This window comes from Xenopus laevis, chromosome 5S (genome assembly GCF_017654675.1).
Source record: "Xenopus laevis strain J_2021 chromosome 5S, Xenopus_laevis_v10.1, whole genome shotgun sequence".
NCBI lineage: Eukaryota > Metazoa > Chordata > Amphibia > Anura > Pipidae > Xenopus > Xenopus laevis.
Window position 1 is genome coordinate 14,690,409 of NC_054380.1, and position 24,559 is coordinate 14,714,967.

The 24,559-nt window shown below is 35.3% G+C and overlaps 1 protein-coding gene across 2 annotated transcripts in view; it reads right to left on the reverse strand.

Annotated features, from left to right (window-relative positions):
- Positions 1 to 7,931: 7,931 nt before the first annotated feature.
- The window catches only part of tgfb2.S (transforming growth factor beta 2 S homeolog), a 76,416-nt gene continuing 59,788 nt past the window's right edge, over positions 7,932 to 24,559 (reverse strand). Inside the window, exons 2-8 of one of the 2 annotated variants that reach the window (XM_018264976.2) lie at positions 20,967 to 21,062; positions 20,638 to 20,801; positions 16,389 to 16,521; positions 16,055 to 16,165; positions 12,921 to 13,095; positions 12,592 to 12,745; positions 7,932 to 9,621 (exon numbers count right to left, since the gene is read on the reverse strand). In XM_018264976.2, coding sequence (XP_018120465.1) covers positions 9,463 to 9,621; positions 12,592 to 12,745; positions 12,921 to 13,095; positions 16,055 to 16,165; positions 16,389 to 16,521; positions 20,638 to 20,801; positions 20,967 to 21,062 — 992 coding nt within the window. In that variant the 3' untranslated portion in view covers positions 7,932 to 9,462. The remainder of the gene's footprint in view (positions 9,622 to 12,591; positions 12,746 to 12,920; positions 13,096 to 16,054; positions 16,166 to 16,388; positions 16,522 to 20,637; positions 20,802 to 20,966; positions 21,063 to 24,559) is intronic. The other variant, XM_018264977.2, reaches the window with a different exon arrangement.

A 24,559-nucleotide genomic window follows, 5' to 3' on the forward strand; every position in this document is an offset into this window, starting at 1 on the left:
ACTTAACCTAGAGTTCAATTTGTTTCTTTTATGGTGCTTGCCTAAAAATATATATGTAATAGCAAGGCAAGTAATAGGCTTCTTTTGTTATCAAAAGACTCTAGCAGAGAGTGAGATGATAATCACTGTCATGAGCCCTATTTAAATCAATAATAGACGTTATCCAAACCCCCTGATGTTATGTGTTGTGACTGTAGTATTGTTTTCAATTAATTTGTATTGTTTTAAATTAACACTTCCTCTCCATTTTACATTTAGCATGTATGCAAACTGAACCAATCCCAAGCCTGTATACATGATTAATACTATTCTCAAAGGAGAACTAAAGCTTAACTAAAGAAGTATGCTAGAAATGCTGTACATTATGCATACCTCCCAACTGTTGTGTTTTTCGAAGGACACTCCAGGTTTTGACAGCTCAGCTGGCAGTCCCGAATTTTTTCAGAAATGTCCCAACTTTTTCTTTGATTTCCTGCACTGAACAGCCATAAAAACATACAAAGTTTCTAACTTAATGGGCTTTTGGCGGAGAGCCGAGAATAGATACTTAGGGGCATATTTATCAAGGGTGGAATTTAGAGCTTATGGGAGTTAATAAAAACTATCATAAACTCCCATAAACTCAAAATTCGAAAAAAAAATGACAATCAAAGTTTATTATAAAAGTTTATTAAAAAATTAAAAATTTTTAAATGAATACGTTTGACCCTCGAATCGAATTCGAATCAAATTTGATTTGAGTTTTTTTTTAAAGTTTACCAAACAACTCCAAATTGATTGTAGGAGGTCCCCCATAGGCTAAGACACACATTTGGCAGGTTTTAGATGTTTAATAGATGAATTTGACTAGTACATGATAGTAAATGATAAATTTCAAAATTAAAATTTTGAATTTTTTTTAAACTCAAATCAAATTTGGACTACTCCCCAGTTGAATTATACTAAAATAAACTCAAAATTTGAATTTACAAATTTAAATTTTGAATTCAACCCTTGATAAATCTGCCCCTTTGATACTGTTGTAACAGTTTAAGATAAGAAAGTCTCTTGGGAGAACTTAGACTCACAGCTTTAAGGGCAATTCATCTTCATTTGCAAATCTGCAATAACACATAAAAATCACATCAATGTGTTCAAACTTTCATAACCTGACAAATTTTGTAAAATGAACATGGTAATTAGGGGATGCAGCCACAAAAACAGGCGTGGTCAAAAAATTCTCGTTTTAGCCGTCTTTCTATTTCCAAAATGTTGGGAGGTATGCATTATGTTTTGGGATACTGTACCAGCCCAAGGCAACCACAGCCCTTTAGCAGGGAAGATCTGTGTCTCCAAAGATGCCCCAGTAGCTCCCCATCTTCTTTTCTGTTGATTCACTGCACTGTGCTGCTGTCACTGCACTGTGCTGCTGATCAACACACGATATACTGACTATATATCATATAAAGCAGGCCTGTCCAACTGGCAGCCCGCGATGCCCACCTACCTGCTGTGTTTGCTTACCATGTAAACTTTAAATGGTATCACTACCGAGATTAACTGGCCCCTGCATTGTTTAAACATCAAACTCAGACTAATCCCCTGTATTGTTCACACCTGTGATCCCCCTGCATTGTTCACACTTGTGACACCTCTATTGTTCAGACCCTTAAAGACCTGTACTGTTCACACCTGAGACCCAGACTGAAACTGACCACATTGTTCACCTGTTCACACTTTATACAAATTGATGAAGGGGCACCAGCACTGTGTAACTGTATGTAGTACATTTTAGAGTGGTCCTGATAGCTTTCACTGTCTCTTGCTCTGTTCTGCCTTCCCTATGCTCCCTGTGTGTGCCCTGCTGGAGTGTGACATACTCTGCATGTGTGTCTGTGACATGGTCTGCCTGTGTGTGTGACATGTCCTGCTCTGCCTGTGTGTGACATGCTCTGCTTTTGTGTCTGTGACATGCTCTGCCTGTGTGTCTGACATGCCATGCCAGTGCATGCCCTGCTCTGCCTGTGGAACATAAGCCTGGCATTTGTTCTGGGGGTTTGTTAGCATTTGAAAATAAATTATTGTTAGGGGCCCCTAAGGTGTTTAATCATGTGCTGGGGGTGCTGTGTTATCCAAGGTGAAGAGGAGGCATATGGATTTAAGGATATGTCTTAAAATGAATTTTTTTCCCATATGAGTGATAAGTGATATCCCTGCAGTGAGCAGCAACCATTTGGTTTTTTGGTGTGCTACCACAATTAATGTGGATGTGGCCTTATGTTGACATGGGTTTGGTTTAAAGTAGGTGTGGTTTAAAAACAGGGAGTGTTCAATAGTGGTTTCTATTATCGGCCCTCCACTATGTAGGCAGGAAATATTTCGGCCCTCGGTACCACAGAAGTTGGACAGCACTGATAAAAAGCATGATTAGTAAATAATGTAGATTATTGGTACATGACAGTAAAGAAACCAGTGCAATTAGCATCAGCCCTGTAGCATCAGTTTATATTACAGGCCAACCTCCTTTTCTGCTTGATAATTTGTGACAGCCCCTAAACTTGGCGTAGTCAGCAGGATTGCACTGATTGTCAATTTAAATAAATATCTTTACGGTATAACATTTTATTACATGCTAAATTGAAAATGTTCCAAAATTGTTTGTTTCAGAGGAAGCGTGCAGAGTGTGAGAAGCAGGAAGCATGCACCTTCCCTGCTTGGGTGAAGGAAGGCCTGTGGCGACCTGTAGTGCAGTAATTCGCCAAATATGTTCCCCTATTAACAAGGGTTTTTGGGGAGGTTGTAGTGAATTGGTTTACTAGTTTTAGCCTTAAAAACTGCCCATGGAGTAAAGGGGAGCGAAAGGCTGCAGCAACCATAGGATGGTATTTCCTGCAGGCTCTTGGTACTGAAGCTGGTAGATAGGAGAAAACAGAAGCTGATTTTCAGCTACTGAAGGACCAGTCTTTGGCAGCAACTGAAGGCATGAGTAATACTTCAGACAGGGCAGAGGGATTCAATGAGAAATGTACAGTCTTTACAAAAAAAGTCTGGCGAAGCAGTGGGAAGGACAACAGATAGTAGTCCTGTTACTAATGCAAGGGTAGGGGCTGTTATTATTTAATCTAATGGCAACAGTGTAAAAACAGACAGTGAAAAGGAGAATATTGTTGTAAATGAAAATGTAGAAGAAGTGAGCATGAAACCTGCCAGGTCTATTATTACCAAGCAAAGGAAAAGGCAGTGTAATAGAGAGGGGAGAATCATAACAATGGCAAGATGGTGAGTGCCCTACAATAGCATAGTCAAAGCTTTAATGTCAATCCAACTGGAAACTTTTAAAAAATCCAAGTGAACAAACATCATCTTATTGACCCAAACATACCAGAGCAAGACATCTGGAGCTACCAGGGCCCATCGAACACTTTTGATCAATATGCCTCTAGCTGATCACAAATAACAGGACGGATTGGAAAAAAAGCAGCCTATGAGTAAGTGCCCACTTTAGGCACAAAACGCGTTAGGCTTATGCATGTCCTAATAAAGCTTTTATAACTTTATCAATATTTTGGCTACTATTTTACTTTTGGATGGACACTTCCCAACCTGAATTTTCTACATATAGCAAAACTGATTGGTTAACCCATGGACTGGGGGTTACCTTGGTAAGAGACCACCTTGTAAACTATACTATTACTGTTATTTTTTGATATTTCTGACTTTTGTTGAGAAAACACCACTGTCTAAGCAGTTATAATTGAAAAAAAACCTAACACAGATCAATGTACAATTGAAATAATTTATTTACCACTTCAGCACCACAAAAACAGACATCCATTGTGTTAAAATACAAAGTTATCAGTCACAAAAGATACAACTGAACTGGTTTTATTTTAATTTTGACCTATACTATCCTGTATAAAATGATAAAGCCAAAAAAAAAGAGTTTTCATTTTTCCAGCAGAAGTTTGTGTAACAATAAATGCTACACAATCAGACAAATCCAAAATTGAGAACACAATGTTTAAATCATTGCAGGTGAAAAACAATTTCTTACCTTTATTTAAAAAAAATCTAAAGAAATCCACATCACGAATGTTCAATGAAAACTCACTGTATGAGAAGCCTTGCACATTTTCATGGCACTCAAATGGTTAACTGCATTTAGTGCAAGGTATTTCTTTAACATAAAAAATCTACAATAAAGACATTTTAAATGAACCAAAATTACCAGCAGTAACAATCTACCATTACGCTCTCCATCTCTCTTTAATCAACTTTGCTGTTTTATTTTATAACTCATTTGCGCAAAGCTGCTGAATTTCAGGGAAGCGGAAGCAAATGATTGTTAAATGTTATTTAAAAAAAAATATTCCTTTTTCATTTTCAAAACCAGCTTAAGAATAAGAGAAAACTGTTTTGAGAGTAACCCCTTTACTCACTAATGCCTCACATTATCTGATAGGAAAGGAGTCTATACATGAACATAAAAATTCCATTGGAAATTATTAATTTTAACAGTGGTGCTATTAATCATTTTTTTAAAGTACTCATTTTCTTTAAAATCAGTTTAAAAACCCCTGTGAACAAAAATTCTACAGACCAAAATGAAATAAAAATCACTAAAATAAATGTTCCTTCTCAAATTAACAATTATTTACATTAGTAACAAGCCATTTGCTACCTGGAAAGCAAAGTATTGATATAGTAGTGTCTGTATATGCTGTCATGTTTTTAATTCGATTGAAGTGATTAAACAAAAGGTAAAGCAATAGAATATGTTTTTTTTCCTTCTCAAAAGGGTGTCCCAATAATTCAAAATAATCTAAAACAATCTGAGGAGTTAGCATTTTAAATATGGGTTTCAATAAAATGTTAAGTAGAAGATCTGTTTTTTGAATGGTTTTGTAATATCAAAAATTATATTGACAAATGTTTAGTTTTAAAAAAAACCTAGCCATGATTTAACCCTTTAACCTTTAACCTAGATAAACTAACCACAAAATTAGGTAACAAAATGTGTAGAATCCACTCAAGCCCCTTAATGAATGTATCCAGTATTTGTATTTTTTAATGATACATATTTACCAGGCAGATTGATCAATATTCAAATTCAAATTTTTCTGCAGTAAGGAACTTGAGATTTTGATAAAAAAAATATATAAAAATATATTTTATAAAATCCAGCTAAAATCAGTTTTTTAAATAAATCAAAATGTTGCAGATTCATTGAAAATAAAGTAAAATGTGTTTTAGTGATCAAGTTTTTTTATCCCAATTTTAAGTTATTTGAATTAAAGATTTTTTTTAATTTTTTGTTAAATAAGTGGGGGAAAAAATAATAAATCTGTCCACTTAACTTTGTTGCTTTGATGAGTAGGATAGTAGTAGAAGCTAGTAAATAAGCAACACTGATATTTGGCATGGAGCGAACTTGGGAAAACCTAGGGAAAAAATTCACACTAATATTACATTACATGCTAAATTATAAGAAATCTTTTTATAACAAAAAATTCAGGAAAATAATTTCTGTAAGCCTTTTGTTAACTGGGGCTATTGGACAATTAAGAATTTGAAAAATTCAGAAACCCTAAGGGGTGAATTTTTGGATGAAAAAACTTCTAATTTCGAGCTGTTTTTTTGTGTACTTCGACTAGGGAATAGTCCAAATTCGATTCAAATTTGAAAAAAAAATTGAATTTTTAAATTTATCATGTACTGTCTCTTTAAAAATTCAACTTCGACCATTTGCCATCTAAAACCTGCCAAATTGCTGTTTTAGCCTATGGGGGACCTCCTAGAACCTATTTGGAGTCAATTGGTGGACTTTGAAAAATCAAAGTTTTTTTTGGGAAAAACTTCGAATTGAATTTGATCGAACGCGCTATTCCTTTGATTCTTACGATTAGAATTTGCCTGAATACGAACCTATTCGATCGAAAATGGACCTATTCGACCAAAACAAAACTTCAACTTAATTTCGGTTGTTGTTTTTTTATTTGAATTTCAATTTTTTTTTTTCCAATTCGAAATTCGACCCTTGATAAATATGCTTCTAAGCTTTCCCTTATAACATCAAAGAATAGAAAATTGACAGTGATTTTAGGTTTTTAACTGGATCTATATGTTTCAAATTCAGGCAAATGCAAAATTCTACACAAAAGATTTATCCAAATGCCAACTGAACCCATATTTGTGTACTGAGATCTAATCAAATATTAAGAAAAGTCATAATTTATGAATAAAACTGTGTTGCCTTCCATAGTTCAATGCTTTGAAGTCTCATGACATTAATGGGCTTATTGATCAAAAATAAAAATTGTGAGTTTTTTTGTACTTCAAAAAAACACACAATCTCTAAAATTCTATTTTTTTTGAGCTTGTAAACTCACAAATTCAAATGTTTTACGTTTTTTTCACAACTATATTCAATCTATGTTTTTTATATACAGATTTATTAATAAATAAAGATTCAGGTTTTTTTTAAAAAAAAGTTCAAAACTATAAAACCTCATTTCAATTTTTGATAAATAAGCCCATAAGTGTTTGAATTTGGTTGGGCTGAACAGAATCCTCAAGCTGCCAAATCCTCAAGCCCTTATTATTTGAAGGCATATACAGTAGGTGTATCGGGCATAAAAATTAAGATAGGATTTTCAGTGGACTAAGTTCCAGAAATTTAGAGGACACGATGAGGGGGGGGGGTTCCATTATCAACACTGGGCAAAATTGCAAATGGGCAGTAACCCATGGTAACGAAATTGCTACATGGGTAGGGTTATTTACTAAAATCCAAATTTTTCAGATTTTTTAAATAAAAAAAGTCAGACCAAACTATAATCCATGATTGGACCTTATTTATTATTTAAAAAGCACAATTTAATCAGATAGTGGAAAATCTGAAAAAATCGAATGAAAACCCAAATCGTACATTTTTTTCTGAGTTTTTTCCCGAATGGTACAATTTTTTGGGGCTTTTTCCTGAAAAGCCAGAATTTTTAAAATTTTTGCCCAAAAAGCCTGAAATAGGGCTAACTCAGCAAGGATAACAGAAACTTCCAAAATAGGATAGGGATAGGATACAACCTCAGCAGGTCTGAGAGGGAGGATTTTCGAATTCTTACTTTTTGCAGCATCGGACTTAATAAATCTCAAAAAATTTAGTTTTGCTCCAAGAAGCCCGACCCGGACTTTAGTAAATAACCCCCTTAATGTTCCACCTGCAGCTGGCCAATCAATAATTGGTTGCTATAAATTACTACTCATGTGCACATTTGCCCAGTGTTAATATATGAGCCTCAATATGTCTGATTTAAACCAACCATCTGGCAAAATTATTTGCCTTTACACATAATTAGCATATTAAAATTAGTCTATTGAGAAAAGTAAAGTCAGGTAGCTTATAGCATTATGATAACCATGATGTAATAATATATAACACTTATCTGTAGTGCAAGTCAATGTATAGGACTCAACTCATACTGGCCAGCTACAAGGGATCACCTTTAAAAAGAGCCCTAATTTCAAATGAGAATGACCATAGCTGACAGTTTTACAAAATATAAAAATATGATGAAATTGTACATATAACACAAGTTAGATCTACAAAATTGTTTCCAAATAATTCTGGCTATCACTCACCTACTACCTGTAATAATATTGTTACCATTACACATACCAAAAAACAAACATAACAAGGCTATACAGCATCATAGTAAGTCCTGTTGAGTTGACCAGTACATGTTAAATATTGTACTGGTTTCTAAGATGAAAATGTACATTACAAATCCAGATGAATGTCTCAAAGAATTGGAGATTTTCTAATACAATTTGTAATGACTGACAGAGAGAAAAATTTGATTCGCCGCCCCAAAAAATCATTGTGTCAGCTGGCTTAAGAAAGGTTTGGAAGACCTTAAGATGTTCTGTGCAATTATCAGTCCACAATTAAAATCTACGTTAAATGCGTCCTATAGATTTATTTTTATTAAAAAAAAAAACAAATAAAAAATAACAAGGCACTTCAAGGTAGCCAGAGACAGCAGCAATTAAAAGTTGATGAGAAGGATAAAAGGGGTGGGGTGTTTCCATTAAAAAAAATGGTACAAAATACAAGAACAACATTTACTAAAGGCAAAATTGGCATATAGGCATAAAAAATGTGCATGTTTTATTCAGCTTTGTAAATTGTCCCTTTAAACACACAGCATAGATAATCGCATGGAAGATGTCACTCAAAATACTTTTCCAGTCCCTCTGTGATTAGGTGGACAGCAAAATGGAATTAAGATATTTTAATCAAGATTCCAAAAATTGTCAATTCCAGCCTTTCCATGTTTTGGTATAAAAAAAAAAAAGAAGCCCTTTGACCCACAAGAAGAAATTCCCATGCGACGTTATGATTGTGCTCCTCCGTTCTGTCCGAACCAAACACAAAGTCTTGAAAATGTTGTCTTCTGCAGAGTATATCATTCTTATTTGAATTGATCACAACGGCACCTCCCACTTTAAGGCTTTGGGATTGTTTTTCAGTACCAGAAAATACACTTATTTTGCCACTGTCCGAGCCTTGAGCAATTGGAACCATTTAAGTGATGACTGAAGGTGGTCGCCATATCCATGTACTGTTTGAACGCATGCTCTTGAGCATTACATGGTTTGAGCAGTTAATTTTGGTCTTCATTTATTCACATAATGGTAACGAAAAAAAAAATAGGCTGCTTCTTAAGTCCCCAGAAATAAATAATGTCTGTCAAAACTACAAACTAAAAGGAATGGATACGATGCCTTAAGGCAGAACAATAGAGAGAACTCAAGTAAGGCATGGGACAGCAACACCACAAAATGGGTTATTCCTGTTTTTCTTTTCCTTTCACATAAAAACACTAACAAATTCTTCCAGTGTTTATTTTTTTTCTTTTTTAAATAAACGCCTCTACACTGTTAAAAAAGAAAGGCTTATGAATAGCGAGACATTCTATTCCTTAATTTTGTCTGCATTAGGCAGAGTTTTCTATGTTATATCTACATTTTTTTAGGCCAAAATTACAAATTTTTTTTGCTTTTCAATTTCTATTTTTAAATGGGAGATTCATATACTGACTATGGCAACGGGCATCAAAGGTAAACTAAGACTAAAACGTACTATTTCCACGCTTAAAATAGCGTACCGGTATAGGAATCAGATCGTAATGAACGTAAAAAAAAAAAAAATGATGGGCTCATCCTGGCAGGCATTCTGGAGAGACATTTTTGGCACCTAAATGTCTCGCTTTAACACAGGAATATTTAGCAGTGTGGAGGAGACATTTCAAAAAATGTCTTATTAAGCCAGTGGAATGCAAGTTGCCAGTTTAATTTTTTTTCCTAAAAATCTTCCACATACTAGTACCGCATTTTATTTTTTTTTTTCAATTTGACACTGATTGAAACAGACCTATTTTAATTTTTTTAATCCTTAAAAAAAATCCTGCCCTGTTTGTTCTTTTAGCTGCACTTGCATGATTTTACAATCATATTTGAAAGCTGTTCAATTTTTGGCTTATTCCCGATGTAGTACAAGATGGTCAAGGAGTCTAAATCTTGAGATACACAACACGGGGAGGCAGATGCTTCCGGATTAATGGTGTTGTACAGGCCTAGCACCTAGAAAAATAAGAGACAGTATGTTAAAGGTGTAGAGTGGTAGATCGGCCCCCAACCTGACTCCGCAATTAATGATAGGTGATTAAATTCGCCAGGTAGAAATTTGCCGAAAATGTTCACGTTTCGTCGTCGGCAAATAAATTTGCGAAACTGCAGAGAAAATTCGACAGCGACAAAAAAAATTTGGGCACGCATCAGAACAGTCGCGAAATTATTCAGACGCCCATTGACTTTAATGCATTTGGACAAAATAGGCGCGCGCATAAAAAAAGCGCCTACATTGACGCGCGTCAAAATAATTTTGAGGCCCATTGAATTAAAATTTTTGGCCAAAATGGGGCAAATTCGACCATCACAGCTTTGTTAAAATGTTATCTACAGCATTTGGAATGGCAATCAGAGGAAATGGATAAATTGAAAACACTGAAGGATTAACGCTATGTTTTCTATGAAAATATAAAAGCTATTTATCTCTACCATAGGAAGAATGTAGGTTACCCACTGATGATGCACACATATTTCCAAGGATGCCATTAATATGTTAGTCAAACACTAAGTGACCTTTTGCTACAGATTCAATTGGCCATTTAAAGCGGAGACAGAAGACCTGTTCATCCCAACTACACTTCCCACTTTATTTAAGCTTCATGTGTACAGTCAATGTCCAGTTGAGATATTTGTGACAGTCAACTTCCTCCCACTGAAAAACAACTGCTGTATACTTTGCAATACAATGTCAGCATAACATGTTTGCGTTTCTCATGCTGACTGGGCCTGAATCTCAATATAAAGCTGTAAATATTCTACAAACTGAATTCAACTCATGGTAAGAAATTTCAGTTTACTGCTAATAGCCTACACAGCACAGACATTTCTTTTATTATAAATAGATTTTAATTTCTATTTTAAGAGAGGCATACTAATTTGGTATATAGTAGATGATCGTAGTTACAGCGGAGGCTTTATTTAGGGAAGTACTGTAAACTATATGAAAGCATGCTTAAGTAATATATTTCTTAAAGGAGAACTAAAGCCTACAAATTATTTATTTTATATACTGCACCAGCCTAAAGTTTCAGCTTGTCAATAGCAGCAATGATCCAGGACTTCAAACTTAAATTCTGATGCTAATTGCACTGGTTTCTGTGCTGCCATGTAGTAATTATCCGTATTAATTACTAATCAGCCTTATATTGTGACATTTCTATTCTATGTGTACTGTATATTGTGAGTAGGTCCCTAAGCTCAGTAAGTGACAGCAGCACAGAGCATGTGCAGTGATTCAGCAGAAAAGTAGCTACTGGGGCATCTTTGGAGACACAGATCTTTACTGCTAAAGGGCTGTGGTTGCCTTGGGCTAGAACAGAAGCTCAAAACATAATGTACAACACTGTTAGCTACTTTAGTTAAGCTTTAGTTCTCCTTTAAAAATCTGAATATGCAGATAGAGATTCTCAGTGGATATCACATTTTTCCAAACTCTACTCAAACCCAACCACCTTCTATCCTAAACCTAAAGCCCTGATATTCTCAAACCCTGAAACTAACCCCACTAGGAATAAGCAAATTAGTGAAAGGGGTGCCAGAGATTTTGACTAGCTTTGGAACATTTTTATATTGAACTGAAAAAAAAGCCTGACTTGAAGAATTCTATAAACCTCTGACTTACTCTTAGATCATCCAACCTTCTGTTTCTTTGGAATTTAAACCTCTGGACTTGGGGGGAAGACTTTATAAAGTAAGTATGTAGGGGAATGGGGCTTTGTCCATTTCTTGCTGTTACGAAGTATAAGCTCTAGACAGTGAACTGGATTGTGATAAGTGTGGGAAGAGGTGTTCACCATCCAGGTGTAGACAAACTCTCTGGCTGCGTTGGAAATGACCTTGTACAGCAAAGTCACAATCTCACAGAGACTTTGGGGGTTATTTATCAAGGTCTGAATTTATCTCAGTATTTCTAAGTTAGAAATCCGAGTAACTTCGAATTCCCGAATGGACCTTATTTATGAAGAATAAAGCCAGAAAAAATAGGGTTGGGCAAACTTCGGAGCTTTCCCCGAAAACTCTCGAATTGTTCAGAGTTTTTCACAAAAACTACGTTTTTTCGGAAGTTTTCTGAGTTTTTTTGCTCAGAAACCCCGAAATCATCGGATATCGGTACGGACATCAGCGCAGACACTGGCACCTTACCCATTGACTTATAAAGGACTTTGAGAGCTTTTAGATGCCGGGGTTTTAGATTCTGAGTTTTTAGACTATCAGACTTTAATAAATCTCGAAAAATTCATGGGTTTTTTTTATTTGCTCCGAAAACTAATAATAATTTGAGGTTTGGATATTCGGACCTTGATAAATAACCCCCTAAATGTGCCATAAGCTCAAGCAATGTTTAATTGGATGACTGTGTGGTAAGATATACACCTCAATGTAAGTCTAGTAGGAGGGTTTGATCTAACAGAGTAAGGACTATAAGCTGTGTAGGCCTTGAGTAAAGGTGAATCTCCTGGATGCTATCTGGGCAGCTTTGTACATAGACTAGTATTTCTGATTAAATACTGCTCCTGACTGTAACTAATGCCCTGTCTGGCATTTGTCTTCTTGAAGACATTAACTCAGTACTGTTGCCCCATCGGGTCAAATTTGCCCATCATTAGTTGCCTATACTCCAGTATTGTCTGGTAATTCCTCTTAGCAAATGGCAGAATTGCAGGTGCTTCATCTTCATAGCAAAACTCAAGAAAGAAATAGCTTAATTTATCATTTACACTACATGTATTTACACTATGAATATTAAAAAAATAAAAAAAAATATTTAATAAAAAAAGTTACCAAACATAATTGACTAAATCCTTTCTCTCTACATGCAGTTTACATTGAGTAGTGATGGGGAAAATATTGTTCATCTGGAAATCACCACTTTTTATATAAGTTTTACCTGTCCTTATTGCATAAAAGAATTATTTTTCTTACCCGGCTATGTTGTGTATCTGAGCTCCACAGATATGGACAAGCTCCGGCACAAAAATTTGCGTTGTAACCTTTGGGTTCATGTATCCACTTCCAACCAAGGTCTCTTTTAAAGTCAATGTATAAGGGACGTAGACAGCAATTGTCCTGAACGTTCCTGTTAATTTTTAAAAATGGTGTCGTTCACACTTAATGCCAAAACCGAAACAAATAAATATACTGATCAGCAGAGAGTATATTATTAATCAAAACACAAAAAAGCATTGCCTGAGTATATTTACCATGTGTCTCCCTACTATCAGTTGAGTTAGTGGATGAATTAGACTAGTTACCTAAAGCAATAGGCAGCATCGAGAGCTCTTTTCTTCCTTCGGCTGGATTGCTGGGACTCGAGTCTGTGTGAAGGCAGCAGCATGAGCAGGAGGTGGGGAGTTCTGCCTGTGTGCTTCTTCCGGCCAGTCTTCGTCCTGGGATCTACACCAGCATACATGTAGGCATCATCAATACCTTGAAGAAAAAATGGTTTCTTAGTTAATATTATTATAATATTTGGGGAGAAACAAATGCACAAATGATATATGTATAATACATGAAAGCTAAAAAAAAACATGTACATATATCCTAATAAATGTCCCTTATAGAAATTAGTGATGGCTCAATTTGACGCATTTGGCTTCACAGACAATTTGCAATATTGAAGTCTATGGACGACAATTTTTATTTTTACACACAACAATTTTTTTTTACTCATTGGATTATATTGGCGACACCTGGCAAAAAATTTCGCTCCTCGCTTTTAGAGATTATCAATTATATATATCAGTTGTTGATTTATATAGTGAATAAAGTACCCCCTCTTGTAAAATATAAGGATATTATAAGTTACCGAGGAGTTTCATGACCATATAAAAACACAAGGCCGAAGTCCGAGTGTTTTTATATCTAATCAAAAAATAAAACTGCACTCCAAGGTCTGGAAATAGGGAAAAAAGTGGAAATAAATAAAAATAAAATTTTCCACTTTTTTCACTATTTCCAGACCTTGGAGTGCGGTTTTATTTTTTGATTAGATAGCTATGTTATAACCAGCACCCAGGCAGTTGCCTGTATTGAGAGTGCACCACTATAGACTCTAAATATATATATATATATATATATATATATATATATAAAACAAACAAGGGAAAGTTGTGCTCACCACTATTTTTTAAAACCATTAGGCGGGGGTGCAATGAGAGTGTGACCACAAAATACATATATATATATATATATATATATATATATATATATATATTCACCTTATCAAATAAAAAGTCAAATATAAGGAAATTAGAAGTCAACTCAAAGTTCCATGACCAGTACATAAGCACTTTTCCTGCAGCCTTTTCCCTTTATACAGTCCTCAAACACTTCTTTGACTTCTAAAGTATTTATATATTACAATGGGGATTCATTATTCCCTATGAAATACATGAATTGATTGTAGAAAAAAGATATTTTTCCCTGTAAACGTCTATAATCCTGTTTAGAGGGATCTGACCATCCCATGTCTTCTTTCTTCCAGGGCTCGGCCTTTTGGTTTGCTTTTACAGTTTTGGTTTGCTTTTACAATTTTTCAATAAATTGGGTTATTTTAATGATAAAGTTATGATTATTTAACACATGTATTCTACTTTTGTTGACACTTTGGATTACTTGAATTACAAAAAAAAAAAAAAAAAATTGACACTAAGAAAAAAAGGTTGAAATATTTCCTACAAAAAATGTTATAATGGGATGCTTGTAAATAAAGAACACTGTGCATAATTATTTACTCTGTATATTTCTACCTTATGTATGGACTATGGGCTTGTTTATATGTATAGAACAATCCACACAATATACACAAACCAACAGCCTCTGTAAATATGTAACCAATTCTATAACAAGTACAGAGTTCTTTCCATGAAACTCTCCATAAGCCTTTTGATTACCCAAAAACCCAACACAGATGATCTTGTTACACAACAAAAATAATTGTTGTCATGAGAAAAAGTGCCAGAAAAAGAAGAATTTTATTGGGTGAGTTATTCATTCGTGTGGTTAACCTAAAGTTTCTTCATAAACATATTGCCTGTAGTGACAATTTAAAGATTCATCATAGACAACAAAGGTAGCAGCACCCCAAGTAAGGATCAATGGACAATTTGGGAAACGTACCAAGAAAGACTTGTTTGCCCACATACACTAATAACTCATATCAACCAGCAGATATTTATTTTTGAACAGTTGGATAGTACATACTAGTGATCGCTAAGGGGTTACTAGACATGTAGCTAATTTAATACAATTTATTACATAACCCCATAAGGACTTGCAGAGTTGTCTACATGGACTGTTCAGAATAAATTATGTCGAGACAAGCTCTAAGGCACTTCAATTGTGTTCTTCATCAACAATGTTACATTTGCCCACATCCAAAAACCCATCTCAACCAATCAGTTTATTTGTATTTTGTACAGCTGACCAGTAAATGCTACCTGCTGGTTGCTCTTGAGTTACTAGACATGTAGCAAATTTAAAACCATTTATTACATAGCCCTCTAAGTATTTGCAGAGTTGTCTACATAGACTTTTCTGAGTAACCTATATTGAGGCAAGCTCTAAGGTGGTTCAAATCTGTTTATGGAGGTATGCAGGGATGGAATGTTCTGTATACACAATAAGCTACACTTCTGTTCTGCATTTAATTTAAAAATTTCCAGCACATCTTCACTACTGATCAGAGCCAGGCCAAGCTGGCCAGGCGCCATAGGCAACCTGGCTGGTCGTGGCGCCGTCTGGGCATGCTCGCGAGTGAACAGGCGATCACGCGCATGTGCAAGCACACGCTCGTGCCCATGCGCTGATCGACACGCATTTGGCAAACCAACGTGGAAGTGGGCAGTCAGGCAAAGAGTGGGGGGACCAGACTAGGGGGAAGCAGGCAGAGGAAGTCTGTGCCTGGCGCCCCCCCAGATATGAAGATGGTGGGGTTGGATTTGGAGAGGGCATCTCTGTAGGTAAGGGTAGAGCAGATCAGTGAAACTTAAAATGATTTTCCAATAATAAGTGGCTGATTGATAAAAAAATAAAGATCAATTTAAGAAAATTATGGCAAAGCAATTGCGAATGCTTTCAAATATGAGTTGTCTATATATGTACAATTGTAAAAGTTCATCTCTAGGAGGCATTTTTAAATTTTGAATTTTCTTTTTTTTTCAAAAACTTGAAAATCTTGAATAGACTCTAATGTATTTTGCTACAAAAAAAACTTGCCACAACAAAAATGTTGATGCTACAAAAATGTCTCTCATAGATTTTAATGTCTTTTGCTCATCACTACTACTAAGATATTTTCTTTAAGAAAGGCAGAGTAATTAATGAATATGCTGACGGAATATCATGTGTAATCATTAGACACGTAGTTAACTGAGGTCATATTTACCTGCAAACTTGGTTTCCAATTCTTCACTTTTGTTTGGAATGATGTAGTTAGTGGAAGGAATAAATGTGCAACAGGGACAGTGCAAACTTATTTTAAATCCAAGATTTCTGTCTGAAAATAAAAAGAGATGAGCAGATAAAGAGATATGTATGTGTGGGTATTGCCTAATGACTACAACCTTGTAGACTCTAGCTTTTCTAAAAGAAGAAATGTATTTTTAACAAATTACAAGGCAAAAGTACTCCAAAAACTTTCTACAGATCCTCAACATAAGTCGCTACAGATATGCGTGAAGATAAATGACATGGTTCCATCTGTAAAAGCGTCATCTTACCTTTGTGATGGAGCCATTCATTGACTGCCTCTGTGACATCGAAGGATAACCATTCTCCCTCTGCTCTTGTCTTTACTACTTTGCTGTCAATATAGCGTTGCGTTGGTGAGGCCAAATCTTTCGACTTTAGAATCTGCAAGACGGGGAAAATGTTTGTCAAGAACTCTGGACCAAGTGTTCTTGAATATGTTATATTCACAGTCTCATGTATTATGGATGTACCAGGCAAAACAAACTCCAGTAGCTCAAAATGTGCCGTTAATTCACAACAAAATCCCTCTTGAGCCAAGTCTAATGAAAATCTGATGGGTGGCAATGAAAATGGAAAATATTACAGAGAATCAAGTCTTTCTTCAAACATCTGTTGCCTTCAAATAAGTCCTGAGCTACAACACTGCAAAGATGAAGCAAAGTCTAAGCGGTTATATTTATCATAAATTAACAAACTGACCCCTTACCTTTATATTGTGTTTATTTAAATCATATGAAAACTCTCCCCATACCTACAAAGTGTGAATAGCATATCCTGGGCTGGACAAGACAGTTAATTGTTGTTATTGCCCCAGGAAGATGGTTTCTTTGTTCACCTTCATCTTAGGGGCAACAGCAGAAAAAAAATTAAAAATGTAAGTCCTCACAATGTATGCAGCTAGCAGTTGCCCCATACATAACCTAAATAATGTTAAATAATAATATTTTGGGGGTTATTTACTAAACTCTGGTTTGGCTTTTTGGGGCAAAACTCTATTTTTTTAAAACAGAGATTTATTAAAGCCTGATGCAGTAAAAAAAAGCCTGAATCCAAAAACCCGCCATCTCAGACCTGCGGAGGCTTGTATAAGTCAATGGCAGAGGTTCCTGTCCTATTTTGAAGTTTCTATGGTCTGCACTGGCATTAGCCTGAAAATCCGACCATATGGGCTTTTCGGGAAAGAGCGAAAAAATCAAGTGATTTGGGAAAAACCCAAACCTATTAAATCTAGTTTTTTTAATAAAAAATAAGGTAATATCGGGGGACTTTGGTTGTGGTTTTTTAAATTTAAATAATTAGATAAATTTGGATTTTTAACCCTCTGTATGTTAAATATTATCATGCATTACGCCAACAATGTGTAATATCTCAGATTTTCTTGGAGTTTTATTTTGATTCCATTAGTGAGCAACTGTGATTTAATCAAGAACATAAATGTTTTTTCGGTAACCCAGCATACTGCTGACTGTGTGGCATCCCAGAGCCTGTAAACTGCAAGTTAAAGTGTCCACTTTACCCCATGGTTCCCAAATTTTGTAGCTGCCCCATCTAGTAGGGACCAAAGAAATGGCTGCTGGTCTGAAGCCTAGATTAGATGTCAAAAGACGATGATACAGCAATTTGTTTGCATATCTATAACCTTGCTGTGAACTAAGCAAATGTTACAGTAAATGCCAAATGGGTTCCTGAACCCAAACCGTCTGGAAACCACGGCTCTAGGTGTCTGGCCACATTGTCTGAGACTGTTTAACCCTCAATTGCTAGTGCTAAACCATAAGAGTGATATAATTATCAGTTACCAAAAAAAAAAATAAGCAAAGTTTATTGGCACGGCTCAAAACATCAAGTTTCAAAAATTTTTAAAAAATTGGCTCCAATTTCTAAGCACTGCGCCATAGGAGAGTTTAACAGAAGTAACTTCAAACATTTTGCAAATATCAACTTCTTTTTCAATGAAATGTGTTATTGGGCCACTGTTTCCATTAAATTCTGAAAGTTCCACTTGGCAAATGCTCATGTTTTCTGGGCACCAAATTTCAAGAAGTTTGCATTTCTCTATATTAACTCTAAGCTGTTTTCTGCTTTCTGACTGCCGAATCTATGAGTCATTTTACACATTATTACTTATTTTAGTTAAATACAGGTATGGAACCTGTTATTCAGAATACTCAGGGATAATGGATCTTTCCATAATTTGGATCTTGATACCTTAAATATACATAAAATACATGTAAACATAAAATAAATCCAATGGCTGCTTTTGCTTCCAATAAGGATTAACTATATCTTAGTTTGGATCAAGTACAAGCTACTGTTTTATCACTACAGAGAATTTATTTTTTTTCAATTACTTGATTATAATGGAGTCTATGGGTGAGGGCCTTTCTGTAATTTAGAGCTTTCTGGATAACTGGTTTCTGCATAACGGATTGCTTACCTGTAGAATTATATAATCTGAAATAGCCTAAAATTGATAGAATCCTTTATGCAGAACTATAGGTCTTGTCACTGGTGATGGGCGGATAAATTCGGCAGACACAAATTTGCTGTGAATTTCCACGTTTCGACGCCGGAGAATAAATTTGTGAAATTCCCGCGTCAAAATTGACACGGGCACCAAAATTTGAGTTTCTTTTATTTTTTGCCGTTTTGCAGATTTAGTGGGAAATTCGCCCATCACTAGTCACACACACACACAGCTGCCTTCAATTTCAGTATTAAAGTGAGTCTAAGGATTCATTATAATGATATAGTGATGAGATCACTGAGCACCATTATAAGTGGATATTTTGCATGGATTATTTATCATTCTAGAGGAGTATGTCACGTAGAAACCTGTTCAGGAACGTGCTGATCTTTTCTCTTTTCTATATACAAGCCTGAAGCAAAGCAAGTCTTTGTTATTCACCTTACATAGTTTATGGCATATCAAGGGTTAGTACAAATACTATTTGGCCTCAACTGCTGTGCACTTGGTACCTGCAGGGAAAAACTCTAAGGTATTAATGAGACTGGAAACTAGTAATGAAAGTCATCTATTAAAAAGGAATTTCCACAACATGCAGCTTTCTCTGATAAAACTCCAATAAAACCAGCATTTGGCTGAAATCCTTTCAAATGAAACACGGACCGTTTGTGGTTTCCAAAACGACTTCTCTGGAGCAGAAGTCGTTTATTGTAAAACTATTATCTAATCTCATTGTATATTTCAGAAAGCATTTATGGGTCATTTCTGTTTATACCTTTCATCCGAAATGAAATCCCATTTTGTCAAAGTAAAAACAATATCTAGCAACGGATCTGCTCAAATGTCATAAGAATTTCATTTTTTTCTCTGTACGATTCAGAAGGGAACAGAATCATCTTATAAAATTCTTGCTTTGAAGTTGGGGCTACTCGTAGAGAATATCTATCAGTTGGAATAAAATGGATAAAAGGTTGTTGGTCAAGCATTGGTGGCCATGAATCTACAAATGGGATCATTTCACTTTAGGGGGCAGATTTATCAAAGGTCGAGGTGAAAATTCAAATTTAAAACATTCGAATTTTGAGCTCGTTTTTGTGTACTTCGACTAAGGAATAGTCCAAATTTGTTTAGAAATTTATCATGTACTGTCTCTTTAAAAATTTGACTTTGACCATTCGCCATTCGCTAAAACCTGCCGAATTGCTGTTTTAGCCTATAGTGGACCTCCTAGAACCTATTTGGAGTCAATTGGTGGACTTTGAAAAATCAAATTCGATCGAATGTGCTGTTACTATGATTCGTATAATTTTAATTCGATCTAAAATGGACCTAATCGATCGAAAACTGACCTATTTGGCAAAAAAAAAAACTTAGATTTTTTGATAAATTTCGATTGGTCTTTTTTAGTTTCAAATTTCGAACTTATGTGAGTTCGAAATTCGACCCTTGATAAATCTGCCCCTAAATCTGCTCAGAACAAGAAACTTGGTCATCTGCAAGTAGGGCCAAAATAACCCACAATCCATTATCTCTAAACCTCCATGGAACTTTTTAATCAAGGGTCAAATTTGGAGTTTCTGGGAGTTAATAAAAACTCCCATTAACTCGAAATTCGAAAAAAAAAATTATTAAAAAAAAAAAAAAATGAAATTTTTTAAATTCGGGTGAATAAGATCGGCCCGCAATCAAATTCAATTCGAGTTTATTCACCAAAAAAACCCATTATTTTTTTAAAAAAAGTTATTTTTTTAAAAAAGTCTACCAAACAACTTGAAATTGATTTTAGAAGGTCATAGGCTAAAACACCAATTCAGCAGGTTTTAGATGGCGGATAGTCGAATTTGAATTCTTAAAGGGACAGTACATGATAAAATTTGATTATTTTTTTTAAACTCAAATCAAATTTGGACTATTCCCTAGTCGAATTACACTAAAATAAACTCAAAAATCGACCCTTGATAAATCTGCCCTGAATGATGTACTAATACAGCATTAGTCAAAGCCTCATTAATGAACGAAAAGGTATTTACCTGATATAATTCTATTCGTTGTTCTGATACCCGTGCCTTTGGATTCATTAAACGAAATACTCTAAATTCTGCCTTGACCAGGTTGGAAGCATTTTTCTCCATTGAAGCGACGTCAAATCGTACAATTCGGAAGTATGGGGTTGTATAACTTGGTAGAATGACATCTAAAAAGAAGAGTTAATTCCATCTTTTAAAGCTAAAAATATTATCAGTAGCACAGCACATTTGATTTTTCATTTGATGTTTGTCTATATGTGTTACTATATTTCTTTTCCATCTTAAACGACACAGTCACTAACTCCGTTAATAAAAAATATGATTTATTTTACCTCCTTTCCTGCTATTCTTCTTTCCTTCTAAGTATCCTTTCTCCTTCCCTTTTATTCTTCTATCACATTTTCTCTTAACTTTTGGTATAGCATATCCTACATTGGTTGTTAAGATACATATTAGTGTAAACAAAGAAATTTGTATATCTGTACCTACAGGTTTTTTTAAAAAAAAAAAAAACTTTGAGTAAAAAACAAAATTTTGTGGCTAGAACGTAATTATATTATTTTTACTACTTTTTTGCTCACCCCTCATGTGAAGCTTCGAGTCTGATACTCATACCACATTCAAGTTGCTAGGGTCATACAAAGAATTTTGACTTCGATCTACCAGTGCTTAAAGGGTGAGTTTCCCTTGAATTTAAACATTAATTTGACTTTTTTGAAATTTGAAATTATGATGTAGAGTAGATAATGTTATTCAAGAATTTCCAGCTTTCTAGCGTGAAGTTTACACTATCTGGTACTATTTAACCTAGCAACAAGATGGGGGTTTGCTTCAGACTGGAAGGTGAATAAAAAAGGTGTTGAACAAATACATAAGATACAGTATAAAAAACAGAAATCAAGTCTCAGTTAATGGGGTTTGTGTAAGGGTCTTATTAAACACATAGGAAACATTTCTTAAGGCCTTGAAGTAGGACCAAATGAGACAAAGGTTCCACCCCACTCACACCAAACAAAATATTTATATTGATACTGATTATGCACTGATCGATGGGCGAATTTGTCCCGCTTCACTTCACAGAAAGATTCGCAAATTTCCAGCGAAATTCGCAAAACATGAAAAATCTGCGAAACACGAAAAATTCAAGATCGACGCCGGCGACAATTCCGACACTGGCGACAATTTGACATGCATTAAAGTCAATTGGCGTGCGTTTATTTGTTGCCTCCGTCAAAATTGTCATTGGCATCAATAAAAAAAAACATTTTGCTGTAAATTTGCAAATTTATTCGCCAGCGGCAAAATTCAGAAATTCAGAAAAAATTCGCCCATCACTACTGTGTTCACCTTAGCTGCATATTCACTCAACAATCGGCACTTTTTTAAGTTTAGATGCTTATTCACAAACTATTAAACTGGGGAAATGATTTAACATTTTTCTACCACTGCTTACAAGTTAATAACACTGATTTCATTAAAGGGATACCATCATGGGGACTTCTGCACTGAAATCTGTTTTTCAAAAGAGCAAACAGATTTTTTTTACATTTCATTTTGAAATCTGACACGGGGCTAGACATGTTGTCCCAGGTGCCCTCAGTCATGTGACTTGTACTCTGCTAAACTTTAGTCACACTTTATTGCTGTACTGCAAGTTGTAGTGATATCAACCCCCCCCCAGCATCCAAACAACAGAACAATGGAAAAATAACCAGATAGCCTGGTTCCCTGACACAGATTAACATCTTTTTAGTAAATATAAGAACAACACTCAATAGCAAAAATTCAAGTTCCACTATGACTCCTTCAATTACATTGACTAGGAGGAACAATAGCCTGTCTAACAGCACATGAAAGGGAAAATGACCTGAGATGGCTGCCTACACACCAATATTACATTTAAAAAAAAAACACTTGTTGGTTCAAGAATAACATTTTATATGGTAGAGGGAATAATTTGCATTGTAAACAGTGTAATTTAGAAATAAAAACTATACCTATAAAAATCATGACAAAATACCTTTGATACAGAGGTTGGGTAGGGAAAAAAAGCATAAAAAATCAGTGTCTGCTATATGGGATATCACTGCGGGAAAAAAGGTTAAAAGACAATGAAATGCTTCTTGTGAGACCCGTCAGTCTTCTTCTGAAAGCACAAACATCAGCATTCAATAAGCTGCAAATGTTATTAACTGAAAAGGAAATACATTCCACATTTGGTGGTTTTTGCCTTAAAGTGCATCATTCTGCAAGCAAAATAAATGTGTTTTTCATCAAATTAATCGATTAAAAAAAATATATAAATAGGTTCCAACTGGTGACCTATATAAATGTACGACTACCAAACCAACAAAGGGCCGGCAGGGTTGGACAATTGCCGTTACTCTACCATGAGATCAAATGTGGAATTCTTTCAAAGGATAATCGGAAAACGATTGAAGCAGAACAAATTGGCACAATTCTAATTCTTCCTTCTGTGTGTGTGGGCTTCATGGATTGCTTAGATCTTACAATTCAAAAATGGTATAAAAAATTGAATTAAACTTGATCTAGAAAAAGACCAAGCATAAATTCAATATTTATTGAATTTATTTTTTTAAAAAAAAAGCTACCTTGATGTGACCACCAGCACAGCTATATAGTGTAAAGACCACCGCAAAATACCTACTTAAAGGAAATTCATCTTAAAGGAGAAGGAAAGGCATCCTGCAGTTGGGGGTTCCAAATGTTAGGCATCTCCAAGTGATTGTATTGACTTACCTGAAACGCCGGGCCAGTACTTCTATCAGCAAAAAATGACAACGGCCTGTGGTTATACCAGTGACCACCACTGAGCATCCTCTTCCATCTTCCTCTTTCTTCGTGAGGCTGTGCATGCGCAGTAGAACAAAAAGCCGAACTTTAACTAAAAAAGTCGACTATTTTGTGCAACTGTGCATGCGTTTGCCCTGGGAAATTTGAAGAAAGAAGAAGCCGGTAGAGAAGTGTGGTGCTCACTGGTATAACCCAGGGCCGGTGCAGTTTTCTGCTGATAGGAGCACCGACCCGGGGTTTCAGGTAAGTCAGTAAAATCACTTAGGGGGTGCCAAATGTTAGGCACCCCCAAGTCTTCGTACAATCACTTAGGGGTTCCTAACATTTGGCAGCCCCAAGAGCACAAAGACTTTCCTTCTCCTTTAGAGCTTGAAGTTGCCTTATTATGTTCAATGAGTAGATTCTCTGTATTGATACATATGAACCTGAGCTACTTGACAAATTGAAGTGCAACAGTCCCATGCAGCAATCATATAAAGGGGCGGCCACAGCAAGCAATGCAACAGCTCCCATTAATACTGAGTATAAAAATATTCCGATAAAGTGGCAGATTTATCAAAGGTCGAATTTCGAAGTTGAAAAAACGTATCGAAGTCGAAGTTTTTTTCATCGAATTTGGGTATCCTGCGGTCGAAGTAAAATCGTTTGATCGAACGATTAAATCCTTCAAATCGAAGGATTTCAGCAATCGATTGAATGATTTTACTTTGACTTCCAAAAACTTGCTAGTCTAGAAGGTCCCCATAGGCTAACATAGCACTTCGGCAGGTTTAATTTGGCGAAGTATTGAAAATTAAGTTTTTTTTAAAGAGACAGTACTTCAATTATCGAATATTCGAATGATTTCACTTCAAATCGAATTTAAAGTTGAAGTTGTAGTATCCTATTCGATGGTCGAAGTATCCAACAAATTACTTTGAATTTCGAATTTTTTTACTTCCAAAATTCCCTTGAATTCACTTCGACCCTTGATAAATCTGCCCCCAAGAGTTATTGTAAGCTATGACCTCAGATATCTTTCTACTAGTGGGATTGTCCCTGCAATTGTTCTTCCTGGTGTTTCCCTTTTACTAGGCTGTACACTCTGTTGATAATGCCACACATCACTGCC